Genomic DNA, 20,152 nt, shown 5'->3' on the forward strand with positions numbered 1-20,152 from the left:
ATTTATTCCTAAGAGTCAGAGAAATAGAGGAAAATATGACAAACTAAAATATGACAAACTATAAAAATTTAATATGATGTGATATGACGCCTTTAATACTTCTCCGGTTATTACAATCAATGTTCTATTTCCTGGTGCATGAAGGTGCTCACTTTCAGTTATGATATTGATGTATGAATGAAGACAGAGGATCCAAGTTGCAACCAGCCTTGGAGAAATAAAGAAAATAGCAGAGTGTGATACACTTCACTTATCTCCGTAGGTCATCTGTCAGCTGCTGGATCATTTGCCAGAGAATTAGTGGAGAGGAAATCAGTGTCAAAGAGTTAGATGAGCTGGTACAAGCATCAGAACTGTGAGGCAGTCCATTTCTCTGTCTCTTTCCTCAACGCCCTCAGGGCTGAAAGTGTGAAAATCTCATCGGGCTGCGGGTATATTCTTTTGGTCTAACATAAAGTTCTTTTTAGACAGAAATCACTCAGCAAGGTTTCAGGAAAATTACATTTTTTGTTCAACCACATAATTTAATCCTCGGCATAATGATGTGTGTAAAATTGTACTATTAAATTTGAATTGAACATAGTCAGAATGAAATTAGTAAGGAATTTCATAGGTCTGTTGAGAATGTCTGTTGGCCAAGAGGTTTGGATTATAAGCTATATACATTCCTAACAAACTGACACACCTGAGTCTGCTGATCTGAGATCCTTCTTTCTATAATATATGAATTTGTGGTGAAATACTCTATTGACATTGTTTTATAGTTTGGCTAGAGTTGTTCAACTATACTTTAAAATCAAGATTAGTAAGACTGATATATATATATATATATATATATATACACACACTACTGTTACATATACATACTAGCAAAAAAAAAAAAATTATTCAGCAATAAATTGATAAAACGTGGCAGTCAAGACATTTATAATATTATAAAAGAATTATATTTCAAATAAATTGTTCTCTGCAAAAAAAACAAAAAAAAACAAAAAAAAAAACAGTTAATTTAAATTCTTTTTCACAATATTACTGTTTTTACACAAAGAAATGCAGCCTTGGTGAGCATAAGAGACATACCAACCACAAATTTTAAATGGAAATGTATCTTGCAATGTATATAACTTTTTTTAAAGATAAATAATTTAAGCAATTAAACGCCGACCTATATATAATACATGTAGTTAATTAGATTATTCAATAGCCAAGGAAATTAAGAAATATTTACAAAGTACCAAGCTAGCTGTTACAGGCACTTAGGAAGAACTATTTGCCAGATTTGTGAGGTTCATGGAATCAAACCATTGAAAGATATTCAAAAACTCCAGTTTTCTGAGACACTTTAGAAGTAAACAAGATGCCCTTGAGCATTTTAGATTTGTTTTTGAGTTTTATCCATGAGGTACTTAAACTGGACTTGTCTGATGTACACTCAATGCATGAACGTAAAGCGTGAAATAAAAGCAAATGATGACAGGAAAGTGTTCAGAGACAGACAGCCAAACAGAGAGATGATTCAGTGGTGCCATTCAAGCATCACAGAGACAAAGACTCTTGTTTTCTGCAGCTTGTTTCAGTAAATTAGCTTTTACCTTCCAGAGTACCTACAGACAAGTACATGCTTGCATATTCAAGAATAGATGAGAACCAACATCCTGCTGGGATTGAATTATGACTTTACCTGTATACACACAAACAGGCACACATGGCGAGAAGAGAACATTTTATTCTCTGGATGCTCCATAAGCACAAATACTCGCCTCCCACACTCTCTTCCCTCCCTAGAGATCATTTTTAGAGGTTTCACTGTGTTTAGGCACTGTTTAATGGAGTCTGACTCAGCAACTCCCAGAGCACCAAACATCTGCTTTACTTTCTGCAATATACCATTTAACTGACCACAGAGCACACTTTTGCTCGTATCATTTGGTTTTTTGATTTGGCTTAAACATGCAATGCTCATTCATAATCATGAACATAATATAAAAGGGAACAGGGGGATGTTTATCTGAAATCATTTCTAACATTCATGCCTTAAAAAGCTCTGAATGCAGCTCACTATAACATAGCAAAACTTAACACAAAGCAGTAATACACATCTCTAGCCTGTTAAAGGTATTATGGGTATTGTCTGACTGAAGTATAACGACTTTATTCAACAATGTCTAGTGATGGGCGATTTCAAAACATTGGTTCATGAAGCTTCGAAGGTTTATGAATCTTTTGTTTCAAATCAGTGGTTCGAAGCGCATATAAAACTGCCAAAGTCACATGATTTCAGTAAACGAGGCTTCGTTACTTCATAAGTGTTTTGAAATTTCAATGGTTCACCACTGGGGGGCGTGACTTTGGCAGTTTGATATGCGCTCCGGACCACTGATTCGAAACAAAAGATCCGTAAAGCTTTGAATCTTCATGAAGCAGTGTTTTGAAATCGCCCTTCACTAGATATTGTTGAATAAAGTCGTTATTTTGTTTTTTTGGCACACAAAAAGTATTCTCGTAATCTGTAATCTGTCTTTAGCAGCTTTCTGGGCATTGAAAGTGTTAATTGTCTTGCTGGAAATGCAGGCTTCACTGAGCCATCGGATTTTTATCAAAAATATCTTTATTTGTGTTCTGAAGATGAACGAAGGTCTTATATGTGTGGAACAACATGAGGGTGAGTAATTAATGACAGAATTTTCATTTTTGGGTGAACTAACCCTTTAACAACACAGATATGACTCTCTGTCTGTTTCAGACCACAGGGATGAATAAACTGAATTTCTGCTCAATCTGATAACTTCAACTCACAGTTACACATTTTAATGGCAAATGGTTAGGCTGTGGATTAACCTTTAAGAGACATACACACCAAACCCACGACTGAACGTACCGGCTGGGCAGGATCCTTCAGAGACCACCAGGATCTCGGTCTGCTGTTTGCAGGCATCTCTCCGCAGAAAACACTCGTTTTCATAGTTTTCATTGTTGGAGCCGCATACAGGAACATAATCGTTGTTGCACTGAAAAAAGGAGGGATTTTGAGCATTAGAAAATATATGAGAAAAATGAGATTTAGAAAACATAGGACCAAAATCAATTAGTAACAAAGAACATTTGGATAAACACAATTATATATTACAAGTTTATAGTATTACAACTATCTGATTATGTTATTAGTATAAATAACTATACTAAATTTTTTATATATTTATATATATATTTGAATAAATATATACTTTTATAAATATAATAAAAAATAATTATTATTAATTAAATAATTAAAAAGTCATTGAAACGTACTGTATATTATTTTTTACAATGAGTAGTTTTAAAAAAATATAATAAAATAAAATTCATATTTTATGTAAGCATAGCATGAAATGGGAACAAAGGAGTCTTTCTTTAAGAACATGTATTATATTACGCAAGAATAATAATTAAGCATGACACTGACCTACATATCTCTCACAGCTTAATTGTGATGTTTTAGCACCGCTTTATTTTGGGAGTTTTAGATGAGCTCACAGCAGAGAATAAGAATTGTGTGATCTGAATGTGAATAAAGAGCTCAGAAGGGTCGAAATACAGCCTGCCAACTACACTGCCCACGTTCCCAAAGCAGTGGAAAAAAAGAAGATTAATGTAAGAAAACACCAGGGAGGAATATATCACAAAATGCTGTGAAACATTTGCAAATTTATGGTTTCAGGTTATAATTTTCAAGATGAAATTTATGTTTTTGCACAATCTAGGCAAAAATGTTTTCTAAAAAAAAAAAAAAAAAATTAAGCAAGGGAAAAAAAATTATTTAGTGATAATGCTATTGCAGACTTATATTTATCTGACAGTAATAACAACAACAACAAAAAAGATTAATTTCACGTCAATGTAAAAAAAAAAAAAAAAAAATGAAATATTGGCCAACATAATTAATCATCTAATTATTTGTTACATTTAAATTTAATTTAAATCTGTATCAGACATAATTTTATTATCGGTGCATCCCCAGAATTATGACAAACAAAATAATTTAAAAAGAAAGACAAAAGATCAGTGCACCAAAAAGCTTCTCAAATATTCCAGTGAATCTCTTTAAAACCCAATAAAAGTTTGACTTCATGAGAAGCAGACAGTTTAAAATCACTGGGTGGCCTGAAAATGAAGCTGTTCCAAACTCACGCAGGTATTTTGGAAGAATCTGACCACACCACACACACATATGCACCTGGACACACAGAGACACACTGTGTCTGGTCCAGCAGGCAGGGTCTGTCTGGCCCCTGGGGAGGCAGGTAGAGTGCAGGGCTGCAGTGGTCTGTCAGCTCACATGTTGGCTGAGGGACTGTGTGGCTGGAAGCCAGCTGGTTGGCAGGGGTCACAGGAATAACTGTGCCCATCGATTCTGGAGCGGGATTTGTACTTGCTGTTTTATCGGCCGAGAAGCAATATTATGCAGGAAGAGAGAGCTCTGAGCCAACACTGGCAAGAGATCCAGAGAGAGGGGGGTAAAATAGAAGGAAAAACTGGATGAATTGAACTGTATGAACTGAAATGAGTGGAATACAGCAAAAAGGATGATATGATTATACAGGTTTTTTGCCATATATAGAATTTAACAGTTAATTTTAGAAACACAAGAAGAAGGGAGGTGGAAGGAAAACAATGCTAAGTCTACAGATACATTTTTTAACGTCTTTTTACTTGTGCGCCACATATTTGCAAAAGGTGTGAAACAGCTGTCAAATGTGTCCGTCTAGCACATGTTTGCATAGAAAATCAATAGAAAACTATAGCATAGTGGAATGCCCAAATAAGTTCTGTGTGAACGGCTCCTGAAGCTGTTTACTAGGGCTGGGACAATATATCGATGTATTGCGATTCGTGGATCGATTCTGATATTTCCCAAATACATCGCAAAAGATTTTGAGCTTAATTTTTAATAGCAGATAGCGCTCTAAGCTAGTTTTTAACCGCATACTCAAATGCTCACGAAGAAGAGTGCTCATGCATTCGGGTGAGTCTGAGAATGTACTTGCACCTCAGAATGCTTTTATGACATGAGATTAATGTAAACAGCTTGCTGCAAACACCCTTGTAATTCACTTCAACCTTTTCAAACTTTATAAATGAATATTTTATAGAAGGTTCAAGTGGAGTGTGTAAGGAATTGGAAGGAAGCAGAGTAAAGCTGTTTCTACAGCATGCAGTGCAATCTGCTGTTGAAAACTAAGCTCAGAATCGATTCGAGAGAGAATCGCGATGCATGCGGAAAATATCAGAATCGATCCAGAATCATTTCTCGATTCTCGATGCATCGTTGTATTGTCCCAGCCCTACTGTTTACTATCTGGACGCGTCAAAGCAAACGATCCAAATCAATTTGACCTTTGTGACAGAAGTGTGGAGGACACCAGAAACAGAATGGGTCATCCGTTTACTGTTGGTGACTTGTTGCATTGCAAAAGACTGATCATTATCACTGATTATAATGGGTTTTGTTTACTTTTGAATCATCGCTTGCATCTGGAGTAGAAAGGGTTTTAATTTTTAGATACAACATTGACACAACATTAGTATTTTTATTGGTCAAAGTCAAAGCAAAAACAACCCACAACACACTGTATTTCATTCCAGAATGAATCAGTGATTTTGTCGGTCGAGTACATAATTCAGTGACTCACTCACTCACTCGCCATTTTAAACTAATCAATTTAATTAATGATTTAATAACTCATAACTCAATAGCTCATAAACTTGCTGCCTACTGCTGTACCGTTGTAATTTTCAGAAAGAGTTACTGAAAAATTCCCACCCCTAATGCACAGACAAGTGGAGTGACTCAAACACTGCTGCTGGAAATTCAAGGACTGTAATTAGTCATTGTAAAATGTTATACAGTATATGAACTGACGGATGGATTGATATGACTAAACATTCATATATAGGGGTTGGTATGCCGTAGTGGTTAAAGGTCTGGGTCAATAACCAAAAAGTTGTAGGTTTGAACAATGCAAGGGCCAATCTTTGATCTAATGCCCTTGAGCAGTGACAGATATTTTTTTTTCCAACAAATTTTTTTCTCATTCAACTAAGGTCGAATGCGACTTGAGTTCTCTTTGATAAAAATATTCCACTATTAGCACACCTGAGACGGAGAGTGTTAGAAAAGACTGAGTGACAGTAAAACGCAACCGAGTCACCAGAATAGAAAAACAGAGTGAAATCTCAGAAGAGCATAGCATTGAGATGATCTCAAAATAAACACAGAAAGAATGAGAGGAGGAGGAGGAACAGAGAGAGTGAAATGGATATTACCAGCTTTTAAACCTTTTCCTTTCTTGGCATTTCTACAGCTTCAAGTGTTCAATCAATCTTTTTTGGCCTGGCATGATGCAATAGTGAGAAAGGCTGGCCCGCCCCAGGCAGCCCCCAGCATGCCCCAAGAAATGCCTGTTTTGCCGAGCCCCAGCAGTTCAGTCCTTTTAACTTTACCCCTTGAGGGGAGGGAGTGCATTAGCGCTTCATCTTTGAGGAAAAATAACTGGTGATTATGATAGAAAAGTTAATTGAAATAAATTGAATGCAAGTAATGAGTCTCTGACATACTATCAGTTAAAAGAGCAGACAGACACTTCAGCTACAACTAAAAACAGCTTTTCACTTACAGTTCAGAGGAGTAGGATTGAATAGAATAGAATAGAATTATGATGAATGAAAGGACCTTGAAAAAGCTGAAAAGCATGTTGATAGATATTACACACATATATTCCTGTCCTATTCCACTGCAGAAATTTTTTTTGATCTTTTTACAGTTAGTTGTGATAATTAATAGCATTAAACAAGCCCCTTTTTTTGTTTGCAGACAACTGAATTACCCAAACTACACAGCAGTCCAACGGGCCATTCACACAGGTGTTCTTGCATAAAAGCTTCATGGACCGAAACAGAATGAAACAAATATGGACTAAAAATAATGATAACTCATCCTGCACTACACAGATTTTTGTCCAATCAGAATGAGACTCTAGAATGAGAATGTCCCAGTCACTTAATTATAAATACCACCTGCAACTAACGAGCAAGTAGCAAATCATGGTTCACAAATGTGATGTAAACCAAAATATACTGGCTATCCATCTTCCTTCTTATCCACCTTAGGTTTCAACGCAGAAGTAAGCTATTTCCTTTGAATATGTGAGACTTCTGTTCTGATTCTTTAGCCATTATAGATAAATAACTAGAAGAATAACCAGTAAGCGGGAATACTATTTATACTACAAAACAGTGTGTTTATGATTTTGATAATAAAATTTAAATAATATTACAAATAGCAGTTTGAATCACCAAGCAGCATAACGGATAGTTTTTGTACAGTTAAAATAACTTGAAGTGGAAGCCTTAAAGGCACAATTTGTAGGATTTTTGGATTAACATATCCAAAAACCACTAGAACAATGTTACATATTTTGTTGACTTGTGTACTTACATTATCCCAAATGTTTCCAAGAATGTTTAAATCCAGAGAAATAAGCAATTTTTAACCAAGACATGGACCGAGTACGTGCGTTGCCTATCAGTGACATCATACCTGCGTTACCCTCGATTTCTGGTTTTATTTTGTAGAAACCATAAAAGCACCAAAGACGCTTTAATATAGTAGTCAACATTTGAAGTGGATCAAAAAAGTTCATCAAAGTTGTCCTAAGAACTAATTTGTCCTAAGAAGAAAGTTTTAGGACAACTTTGATGAAAGGTTTTGATCCACTTCAAATGTTGACTACTGTATATTATATGTTTTATTAGGCAAGGGAACAACTGTTTGGTTACATTTATAGACAGAAAATGAATTATTATTATATAGCTCAACACGTTTAGTCTTTATGTTTGAATCTAATTTTCTATAATTATAATTATATTATTTCACCATGCCTCAGAGAAAAACACTATTTTGTCAAGTAGCTATCATAGCATAATCAAATGAAGCTTTATTTTTAATAACAGTAATACAGCATTTTCTCCGTCATCCAATATGTTTTTTAATTAATTGCATGCCATTTATCAACACAAGCCATCCAGCATTTATTAATATGAGATTCTAATATCGATCTAGCTTACTGCAGTGTGCAACAAGTGTGTCATGGCAGTCGCCGAGCGAACGCACAGAGTAATGTTATAACATAATTTTCAACACACTCAAATGTATCTAATATGATAAAACAGCGCTGTGTTACCTCACATACGCTTTACCGGAAGAAGCGGAAGTGGCGACTGCGGCATAATAAAGGTTCCGCTGCTCTCTGTGTGTCGTGCTCGTCTCTCATTAGCAATCACTCCTGAGGCCTCATTCAGCTCCAACAGCACTCGGCCCTGCTCTGCTTCATACTACAATAACATTAATAATCTCATCCATGAACATGATTTCTGCCCGAGTCTCATCCCGATTCTTTTCCACTGGCTGTGAGGTGAAGACAACATCTCCCAAGATTCCACGCTCAAACTCGGCGTCATCAAGCTACGCCTTTGTTTCGAATAGGCGGATTCTAACAGTGAAAATTTATATAGTGTGCCTTTAAGCCTTGGACATTAAAGTTAAAAATGGCTGCACCCGTTCTTATGTTAAAAATAACATGGATAGCATGACAGATTCTCAACTAAAGCAATAATTAGATTGATCAATACAAATCAAGGTATGTTGGTAGTTGACAATGACACATTATTAATCCTAGAATGCATAAAGGGGGTCACTGTAGCTTAATCAGCTTAATGTGATTTTTTAAATATTTTATCAACGCACACATTTATTTTTTTGATATTCCGTAAATTCTTCAAAAAAACTTGATAGTAGTGGAATACTTTATAACCTACTTTATAGTAGGTGAAAAGCAGTATGTGAAATGAGTAGTATGTCACAGTATTCATCAAACAGTAGGCAAAAAAAATATATCCAGATGACCCACTACTTCTGCAATGATTCTGAAGTTCACGTCCAGTGGACACTTTACTATCCATGGACCATGGGAATGGCAGGGAAACAACACAACTCACTCTCATAAAGTCATTTTTCTTTATGCATTCATATAGGTTTTTTGGTTCATGCATTTGTGATGTTCGGTTCTTGAACGAATCGTTCTTTTGAGCCGGTTGAAACCGGTTCATAGGAAGTAAACGGTCGAGCCGGTTCACTAATCGAACTGAATTGAACTTTAGTTCCGGGTTGAAGAAAATCCTTCTTGACAAGAGATGTAAATAAATTTTACTATGGTTTATTATACATACAGATTATAAGTTGTAAAGTGAAATCAATGAGTTTATTCTTTCTATATACTTTAGACATTAGAACATATTTGCGTTTGTGCATAAATATGTGTGTTGTAGTTGCAAATCTTATCCAAGATGTAGGCTAATCAATATTAGTCAGTCGTGTCCGACATAAAGGATCCGCGATCCTATGAAACTATGACCACAAACCATTAAGTGAATGAAAGGCAATAAATGCAGATTTTTATTTGAATGTTTCAATATGCGTTGACACAAATTACTTTATTTAAACGTTTCATCGATATAACATGACATTGAGTTGGTAGAAAAGAAATGCATAGTGGCATCATAGCATGATGAACCTATGAATTGGCTTTTTTAACCGGTTCATTGATCCAAACTGTCCGAAAAGAACCGGTTCGCGGACTTTGCATCACTATCATGCATTCTAGGGTTAAGACAAAGCAAGTGAGAAAAGGAAACTGTAAGACAAGAGACACAGTGAGAGAAGGATAGGCATAGGAAGGAGCAGAAAGACCACAGAGATAAAGAAACATGTAAGTGACAGCCATAAGGCCAGACAGCATGTGCTCGAAAGCAATCTAACGCAATGAGACTCCCAACAGAGGCCAGATACACAAACACTTAGGGTGGAGGCTGACAAATTTCTTCACCCAACAAAAACAAAATGACTCACTACACATTTTGGCTCTTAAGTCCCTTTAAGACAAGTTAGTTCACTCAACTGGCATCTTGGTAACACCACAAGCAGATTTTTTTTCTATGTAGATAACAGGCAAGTACAGCTCCTATCTTTAATAGAGGAAGTCTGAAATCTTACTGCCAACTTCAAGATATTATTAAAAACTCATCTTTTAAAACTTATTTATAAGGATTAAATTGCCCCTATAATGTAGCTGTCACAGGTTGCTCCAATGAAGATGAATACAAAAACCTAACAAGGTTTATTTAAAAGACTCAAAGATCATCCAAAAGCGTAACAGTGTGATTCAACACAAGCAATACCAGACAACTGAAGAGTGCAAAGACAGCAACTTAAATACATGGTAAACGAGGGAATAATGAACACCTGTGATGATCAAATGAATTACCATGACAACTAAAAGGTGGCGGGAAAACTGAACAAAGGAAGACATGTGACTAATGAAAACAAACTGAATGTCCATGAAAACTAAAACAAACTGAACATAACTGTGACAGTAGCTGTTTGTGAATTAAAAGGTCTCCAATGTTTTAGAGACCAAAGTGCATGACAAATAAAGCTATTGTCTCCTTAAAGAAAGAATCAATTCTGAACTGCCGAAACGACCTATAACAGGAAGTGAGACAGCAATTCCAGTCTCACTTCCTGTTATATACCTACGTAACAATGTAACAGATGTGCATAATGCCAGCCTATGGTCTTCATTGGCTGCCTGTGAACAACGTCTACTTTGACCCACCCTCAAACACTGTAGTTGTAGCTGAGGCATGTTGTCGACAAGAGTCGAGAGGACACTATTTTCAGCGCTGCAAATCCACTTTGCATGCACTTCAAAAGGATGAGGACTCACACTGGAATTTATACGGAAAAACTGACACTATCGTTCCTGTTCGTATCACTGTGTATCAAGCACTAAGGAAGCCTCCAGAGCTGAAATTCAGATATGGTAATAGGCTTTTTGTTTCCGACACACACTATAAACGGTAAACCAATCACAATAGACTTGGCCGTCTGACCAATCAGAGCAGAGCAGACTCTCGGAAAGGAGGGGTTTAGAGAGACTAAATCTTTGAACAAACTGTTTTCAGACTCTTTGAAAAATGAGATGATGTGCAGTGTATATTATGAGAAAATTAAAATGTTTTTTTTTTTTTTTTACTTTGGATGCATGTAAACCTCCAAAACATAATCATGAACCTTTTAAATAGCATAATAGGGGCATTTTAATCAATTTTGTTTATTCTATTGTGTTGAGCTTGATGTTTTGATTTTCTTTTATCTATTATTGTACTTTCATTTTATTGTTACTTTATCTCTTTATAAATAAAATGTATCACTATTATTGTTTGCCAAAATTGTTAGAATAATGTATTTAAAATTTTCTCTCATTACATTACATTTTCTCTCATTAATTTATATACAAGTGGTCCAAATACTCTCTCTTATACTACATTTTGTCTCTACCACCAAGATTTCAAAGTGTTTCAAAACTTGTGTATATGTGAGCAGGTTTGCTTGTATAGAATAATCTTAAATTTTGCCTTTGTACCTCAAAGGAACTAAAACCCTTCATTGTAATGCATTGTGTTTTGATTCCTCTGACTTTTAAACCTCCATCGGACGTACTGCAGTTCCTGTTTTGTCCTGCAGGGGCTGCTGTGGGGCTGTGCTCTGGCTAACAGAGGTCTTGCTTTTGCTCCAATTTCCTTCATTATCTTTTACTTATTTTGAAGCCTGTGTTTCTTCACAACACCAAAAAGTTCTTACAAACATCACTCAGAGACACCTGTGCTACTGTGTTTTAACATTTCATTCACACTATGCCTAGAATTGATGTCACACTTAATCACAGGCAGGAAGCCAACAGAAAAGTGTTGCAGCATTATTAGAGTGAGTATTAGAGCGAGCAAGTGGCAGCCCATTAATCCCTTGTTTTTCACCCATCCATCAGTTTTTTCCCCCAATCCAGCCATTCATTCCTGCATCACTCAGTCCATCTATTAGTTGATCTATTCATCTATTCAGAGGCACAAATCAGCTGTTCTCTTTCTGACAAGTCAATCCATCTATGCTAGGCACCGCTTGTACTGCCTTAGCCTACACAAAGAAACTTCTCAAGCAGTAGGGCTAGACTGAACCAAGACAGGCAATTAAAGTCAGACACAGTGAACAGCAGAAGCGATCGGTGTGGTGATAAGACTGACTGCATATTGCGTCTACACTTCTGTAAGAGGAAGCGCTTACAGCACTGAAAACTACTGTACAGTTGCTGACATGTTAAGACAACACACTCCCATAAGAAAACGGCAGTCTAGTGACTCCTGCACCACCAAAATGTCACTCTAGTGCTGTATTCAAGTCATTCCGGTCCCACATTCAGCTAGTTTTGGATGACTCCATTAGTTTACCAAAGGGTTCAAATGAAAATGGTCATCATTAAATCACTCTAATGATGTTTGGAACTTATAGATTTTTGTTGTTGTTGCAAAATGTAATGTCATGCCAGCATGTTTGGCTATTTTATGGTTACTTCTTGTCCCATAAACAAGATAGAAACATAGAAATATCAAGTTGTATGCTGCCAGGGTGAAAAAATACACCCACAATTGTTTTTATAATATGTATTTGTATACAAAACAATACTATTAGATTATATATTTTTAACACACACACACACACACACTCAGAGTAGAATTAAATTGAATCTTCTAAACTGAGGTGAGAATGTAACTTTTTCAAATCTCCAGGATAGATATTGTTTTAGTAGCGTCAACCTTATGAGACTATCTTGGTTAAGATGGGGTGTTAGCAAACAGGTGAAAAGACAGCTGGTTTGTACTCGCACAAAAGTGCGTGCTGAAGTGAGGTTGCCATATGTGTTTATTGTACAACACCATGAGGGAGTGAAACTCTGAATTTAAGGATATCTACGAGGAAGTGTGAAATTTGAGTGTCATATTTAAAACAGCGGAGTATCTTGAGTGCAGATGCAAAACTCCCATATGGTCCAACAGACTGAGAAGCGCTAAAGGAGTCTTGATCTGATATGGAGTAAGAAAAGCAAATGTGTGTACTCGTCTACTTTCCAGTGGGTACACAACAGCTTGAGATGAAACAGGCATAGCGAGTTAATTATGCATTGTGGAACATGATATAACCCATTTGATTCATTAAGCATTATGTAGCATTTCTTTTCACCCTTGGGCACATTATGAGGGCTGAAACAGCACGACTCGAGAAACATGAGAGGCCAGAATGATGCTCAAAGTGCACCGTGAGTGAGCGGCTGTGACTGCAAACAGACATTTCGTGCACACGCGCGCACAGCTCAATCTGACATGTACAGAGACAGTCACAGACAAGAAGTCTACCCGGTCTGTTTTTTTCTCTTCCATTAAGATAACGTAAAGCCTATTGGCTGTGTATCAGTAACATCAGCTGATCCTTATCAGGAGAACAAATCTGTCAAAGATGGAGGCGAAGCCCTGAGGAACGGAGGAACAAGTCAGGACTTCGTCTGTTTGAATTCCAGTGACATCCATGGTACTCCAACAAACGTTTCCTTGGAAAACGCAAAGCTGTCCGAACCTTGAAATCTGAAAATCTCAGACGTCACGAGCGGCACTTGAACTAAGAAGACTTAATGTTCCGAACACTTGGAACACCTGTGGTTTCTGACAAAAGACAGAGATAGCATCTTTGAGTGGCCCTGTCAGCTGGGCCTGTGGAGTGATGGATGTCTGGCACAGCGTTTGTGACAGAGTAAAAGCTCCAGGGAACGTCGACGGAAAACTGGGCCTTTCTGTCAGATCATTAGTTCCATACCAAAGGGATGAGTTGACCTTAAACCAGTGGAGGAATGTGAACGGGAGAGTCTCGCACAAGGACGTGAGGGTGAACATTCGCTCATGTCTGATTTGTTCTCTCATCATTCCAAAATGTTGCTCGCTTCAGTTGACGGACTTTGAAATGGCTTGTGAGAATAGGTTTGAGAAAGCTGTTTGAAATTATGAATTTAAAAGAATATTACAATTCAGGTTAAGCTCAATTAACAACACTTTTGTTATAATGTTGGTTACCACAAAAATTTATTTTGACTAGTTTCTCTTTTAAAAAAAAATCTGGGTTACAGTGGGGCCAATCCATAGATGCTAAAATTAGCGATCAGCTAATATGGATGAGTTGATGGCCAATGCTGATGCATATATCTTAGAGAGCAGGGTGGCAGATGCCTGATATAAAGCAAATATATGTGCCATTCTAGCATCCACAAAGCTGACATGTTTACCTGTTATTAGCTTATCCACATTGTGTGCACGAAATAGACAGCGACCATCGGAGAAGTGCTAATTAAACATCACTGTTTCGTACAATGATTTCAGCCCTCCAAAACTGTTTCAGCTGAAACTGAAAATTAATTTTCTGGCGAATATTTCGATCTGCCAAAATTTTGATCCATCACTACTTTTTCAATTACCATTTAATTTCTTTGTTAAACAGTTCTGTCAAATAATTGATTAAACAGAACTGTTAAACAAAGAAAGTAAACTAATGAATATGGAGAATCAACACTTCAGTGTGTCTGCGCTCAGGTGCTGCCGTTCTTAGCGCTGTTAAAATAAAAGTCCCGCTCCCTACACTTATCAGCCAAATAGAAAATTGTATCAACCGATGCTGATAATTAAATGTCAAATAATACACATGTTTAACAGAAAATGAATGCAAATGCTTTCAGAACAATTTTAAGCTTGACATTTCTGCACTTAAATCCTAAAAATGGGCCCCATTTACTTCACTGTAGTTAAGTGCCTCACCATAACCTTTTCTTTTGTAAAAAAAAAAAAAAATGAGGGAAATTGTATTTTTGTGGCCATCAACATTACACCACAAATGCTGTCGACTGAGTTTAACTTGTTCTGAATCTGCAATCTTCATTTAACTACAGTTTCATCTGGAAAAGTAAGAGAGCATCTACGTCTTAGTGCATTTGGATTCGACGCTTGCTTTCTTAAAGAAGCACATTATCTGTGACAGCTCTCAGGGAGGGTGGCCAACAGGGTCATGGGAGGGAAAAAATAGAAGCAGATCAGCCATGATATCCCGGAGAGGCACAAACAAGGGGAAAAAAAAGAATCTGGTGCATGTCTCACCAGATGATGTATTTTTTGCGCCCCCTCACACAGAGACGTGCCTGCCATTGTGTGACTGAGTGACATTCCCCATTCCCAGGATGCCCATGTACGTGCTGTTTGCCTCTGATGAGGTTGGGGGAGGCTAGTGGGGAGGGCGGAAAGGCTCCTGCCTCCCTCCTTAACCGCTTGGCAGTCTGCTCTTGATTAGAGAGACGCTCTTCCCAGCGAGGAGCTCCTGGGCCCTGTCAGGGGAGACGGCTCTTCGGTAATAGCGTCTGACAGGCTGAGGGGAGCCACGCGGGGACTGATACAGATGCTGCTATCCTGAGTGGCATCAGGCTCAAGCGAACATCACCTACCTTGGTAGAATCCCCACACCGCCGACTCTCCAGCTGCCAAACCACCAACCAATCTCATGTCTAGCACATGCCAGCCGAGGGACTCTGTGTACATGGATGTATGACACATCCTGCATCTAACATAGCCAGGAGGAAAAAACAGGTGCTGCCGGTATGACTGCATTTTCAATCCCACCAGACTGACTTTTAACAGGAAACCGGACCTAATTCCACCCTGAAATAACTTCCTTCCTGATTTTAATTGCTTCATTTTTGATATATTGGTGAAAGTTATCTCCTGTGGCAGCTCATGGAGAGAAGCTATTAGGGGTGATAGACATGAAAAAAGAGTACAAAAAAAAAAAAAAAAGCTTAAGTTTAAAAAAAAAAAGGCTGAATGGAAAAATACTCATATATGAATGGCCATGAAATTCTGGTAACCCAAGATCATTTAAATGCGTTTCTGCAAGACACCAAACGCAAATGCCAAAATAATGATTTTTAAACAGGTTTCAAACACTACCTCCATCTGCCAAGGGTTAGAAATTACACACTTCACTTTTAAACAAACTTCTAAAATGCAAATTTTTGACTTTGAGTTCTGATTGGAGGAACCACTATAAAATATAAAATAGCCAATAAGTCCACACAACTGTGACTGCACATAAACTGAATTCTACATTAATTCTACAATAATGATTTTACTGTTATTGTATGCATTATAAAAGGAATGTGAAAATGGATTTTTTGATTCACTTTTATTGAATAAAACAGACCTCAGTATTAAATCAAAGACCATTCTGAAAAACAATATTTGTTTTTTATGTTTGTTCTTTGGCAGAGATACTGCAACAATGGAAATTATAATGAAAAAAAATACAACAAAAGAAACCATATTTTGTAAAATCGAGTGATAATACAATTTTGCTCATTAGAAAAATACTAAAATAAAAAAAACTTACCAAACAATTTTTTATACTTAACATTAAAGTAGCAGACTTTACACTAACTTGAGAATCTATCAAAATTACTCCAGTAATACAAAATGGATGAAAAAAATCAAGAAACAAGAAGTTCACAAGAGCAAACATGTGTGCGCTCCAGATGGTGTACCACAGATGCCAGATTTAAAAGAAATATGAAGTGGAGTCAACAAGAAAAAGCTTTTTATTACTTTATTCAAAGTCATCCGTTCATTATTAACCCTTTTATTGTCATCTAATGTGCACTGTGTTCTTGAAAAGTAAGGAAAATGGGGTCATTATGGTCTTAGATACTTGACTCATGCTAAAAAACACCCTTTACCTATAGTGAAATCACTGTAACATAAAGCATCTCATGGCCTATTTCTCCACACAAACATGAGAAGACATTCGACTTTGCAGTTACAGGCACTCCAAGCACATTTTGGTATTGCACCTGTACAACATGATTCATGGTCATAGTCTTGTAGGACTGTCTAATGGCACCAGGGAATAAAGCCCCACTTTTAATCTGTCTCCAGCCACGGTGAAACCATGTGACTGAAGAATAAAAGGATCACAAATGCATGGAAATATATGCAAAGAGGTCTGGCTGAAAATGGCTCTTATGATGGGCAGCCGAAGGCCCGGAGGGAAGTCGTCCACCTTCTGCCACTGTCTGCGCGTCCTGCGAGTTCATTCCCAGAGTTAGCGCTAAAGGAGAACTGAAGGAGACGCAGTTTTTCATGAGTAAGTTCACTTGAGTGCTGCACCTTGGCTAGAACTCAAACTAGAAGCTGTTTGTTATGCCAACCGGTTAACATCCATCTGAAAATGGCAACACCTCAGTTATCCAAGGATGGCCGGAGGGATAGTGTATCAACCAAAAACAGAGTGCTTGAGAGACGAGACAAGCGGAGAGAAGATAGCTGCGATAACTGATCAGTCAAGATAAAATTAATCAAGACCAAACACCATCAACAGGCAAGGGACAATTCCATAAACTAGCTTGCAAACAAGCCAAAAAACAAAAAGCCCAGGCAGTCTGTGGCTAAGCAATAACCCCCCATTAGAATGAATCACACGAGTAGGCAATGAAAGTGCACATGAATGACTGAGCATCAGAGCTTTGGATCAGAGGTGTCATAACACAGCGAGTCATCAGCACGAGCATGACTGAACATGCAGAATCACAACACGATCCGTTATGACATGATGGTACATGCCCAGATGAGGTCAATCAAAGATTTGCTAGAAAGAAGGCAAAATCTGACAGGGCAGAAATTTTCAAAAAAGAAGTTCTTTTTCTGCTTACTTTTTGAAATTGCATTTCACTTTATGTATCTGTACAGAACTATGGCTTAAAGTTTCAAATTATTAAAAAAAGAACATTTTGTCCTCATTTATTCATCCCGGTATTGTTTTGTCAGTTGAAACATTCAAAATCGTGAAACATTTTTCAAAATATCTTCATAGAAGAAATAAAGTCATATAGGCTTGGAACAACATGGGGGTAAGTAAATGATGACAGAATTTTCTGTTGTGGGTGAACTAACTCCTTAATGATCCAGGATGTGCCAAAAAGAATATAAAAGACAAAGAGCTCAAAGTTTCAGTAGCTCCTCACGGCAGAACACGCAATCCAGGATCCAGATCCAAAAGGGTGGAGACGGGTAGGTTTAGGGATATGTAAAGTGGGAGGAGTTGGATCCAGATGGTGGAGATGGGTAGGTTTAGGGATCAGGGGGTGGAGAGACGGGAAGGTTTAGGGATATGTAAAGTGGGAGGAGTTGGATCTGAATCCAACCTCACCCCCTGGATCTTGTGTTCTGCAGTGAGGACCATCTCTAAAGTTCAGCTGGTTAGCGTGACCCCGTAAGGTCATGCTGGTAGAAAACGTAATTACGCCATTCTTGCAGCAAATTTCAATGTTGCTGTGTTTTCACGTTTGCACATACACAAAAATAAAGTAATAAAATTAAATTTAATTAAATAGCTAAAATATAATCTCGTACTTCCAGGGAGTCACGTGTCAGCTGAGAAAGTCCCATTGAAATGAATGAAAATGATAACAGACCTGATTCTGTAGGTATTATAGAACGTATTATAGAACTCTTTGTGGCAGACCGTAAACTTAAGAAGTCAAAACACTTGAAAAAATCCTGAACACAACCCAAGATCACTGTTCCAAAACTGCTGCCTCTGTGTCAGAGACATGCATCTTTGATAGTCATATCCATCATAAGCTCTGATGGAGCAACTTTGCTTTGCCACATCAAACTTGTTTCTGAAAACTATTTATGGGATTCATGCTGTGCCCCTGGATTTCAAAGTTAACTTATTCATGGTCCAATAACATGCTGCAAATTCATTATATAAACTGTACTGCATACTTTCCAGCAGGTAAAATCACATAAAAACGGCTAAATTGATTTTGGGGTTAACCAACCTCTCACAATGCAATAAGGTGCTAAAGAAAGTTTTTGCAAGTATTACAAGTACTTACGTAAATGAAATGACTTTCATTTCTGCATTGCTCTCAGTTTCTGCTTTCAGTCAGCCGCAGGGATACTTCTGTGCATTTGATTAATTTTCTCGGCTAGATTCATTTTTACATTTCACACTTATTTTTCGAGCTTCAACATGCTTATTCAAAAATGTATGGATTATAATAAAAACAGAAAACATAAAATAAACAAATCAAGAAAAATATCACAATTTCCACAAAAATATTAAGCAGCACAGCTGTTTTCATCATTAATATAATGAAATGTTTCTTAAGCATCAAATCAGCATATTAAAATGATTTCTGAAAGATCATGTGACACTGAAGACTAGAGTAATGATGCTGAAAATACAGCTTTGCCATCACAGGAATAAATTACAATTACAATTCAACAAAATAAAAAAGAAACTCATTATTTTAAAAATATTTCACAATATTACTGTTCTGTTTTTGATCAAATAAATTCAGCTTGCTGAGCACTGTTGTATTCCTCATCTGTAAATCGCTTTGGATAAAAGCATCTACTATATGCAAAATAAATGTAAATATGAGACTTCTTTCAAAAACATTTAAAGAAACTTTTGAACCATATACTATTCCTATATAGATAAATTGAAAAATAGATAAATAGAAATGTTTTCAGCACATGTAAGACAGGACCACAGTGAAGTGACTGCATTTCATCCTATAAAAAAAGACACTAAATCCAACCCAATGATAAGCACCACCATGTAATAGTTACTGCTTCACTTTGGCCGCATCAGTTAGTGAATTATAATTCAGCATGGCAGAATGAATCAGACTTATAGGTGTAAAAGTGGTCCATCGTGGTCCATCTCCCTTGAAGAATGGGGGGTTTCACTTTTCTTAGTAGTACAGTTCATACAGAAGACACATTTGAAAGTGACATTATGTTTAGTACCCTGCAACCTTGTTTTTGTGAACCGTGCAGAAAGTGGTAAAAATCAACCAAACATACAGACATAATGAATACTTAAAAAATCATTAAAGTACCAATCTTAAGTAAACATCACAGTATGAGTGATGTGCTAGGCGCCTCTGAGAGCTGGTGTGAGGTGAATAAACATCACTAAATGAACATCAGGGGCTGAATGACCTCTATTCATCGGCAGATCAAACCTTCTTCCTCTCTTCAGCAACACTACCTCCGTGACTGTAGACTTCCCTTGGGCTTCATACCCGTCACAAGCCTCTCGACGATCCTTCTTTGATGAATTATTTCA

General features: G+C 37.1%; 1 protein-coding gene across 2 annotated transcripts in view; it reads right to left on the bottom strand.

Moving 5' to 3' along the window:
• The window catches only part of tmeff2a (transmembrane protein with EGF-like and two follistatin-like domains 2a), a 69,958-nt gene that overhangs the window by 35,589 nt on the left and 14,217 nt on the right, over nucleotides 1-20,152 (bottom strand). For both annotated transcript variants that reach the window (XM_051906662.1, XM_051906660.1), the window contains exon 3: nucleotides 2,879-3,008. In XM_051906662.1, coding sequence (XP_051762622.1) covers nucleotides 2,879-3,008 — 130 coding nt within the window. The remainder of the gene's footprint in view (nucleotides 1-2,878; nucleotides 3,009-20,152) is intronic.

The sequence above is a fragment of the Ctenopharyngodon idella genome, chromosome 9, assembly GCF_019924925.1.
Source record: "Ctenopharyngodon idella isolate HZGC_01 chromosome 9, HZGC01, whole genome shotgun sequence".
In the NCBI taxonomy this organism is placed as follows: domain Eukaryota; kingdom Metazoa; phylum Chordata; class Actinopteri; order Cypriniformes; family Xenocyprididae; genus Ctenopharyngodon; species Ctenopharyngodon idella.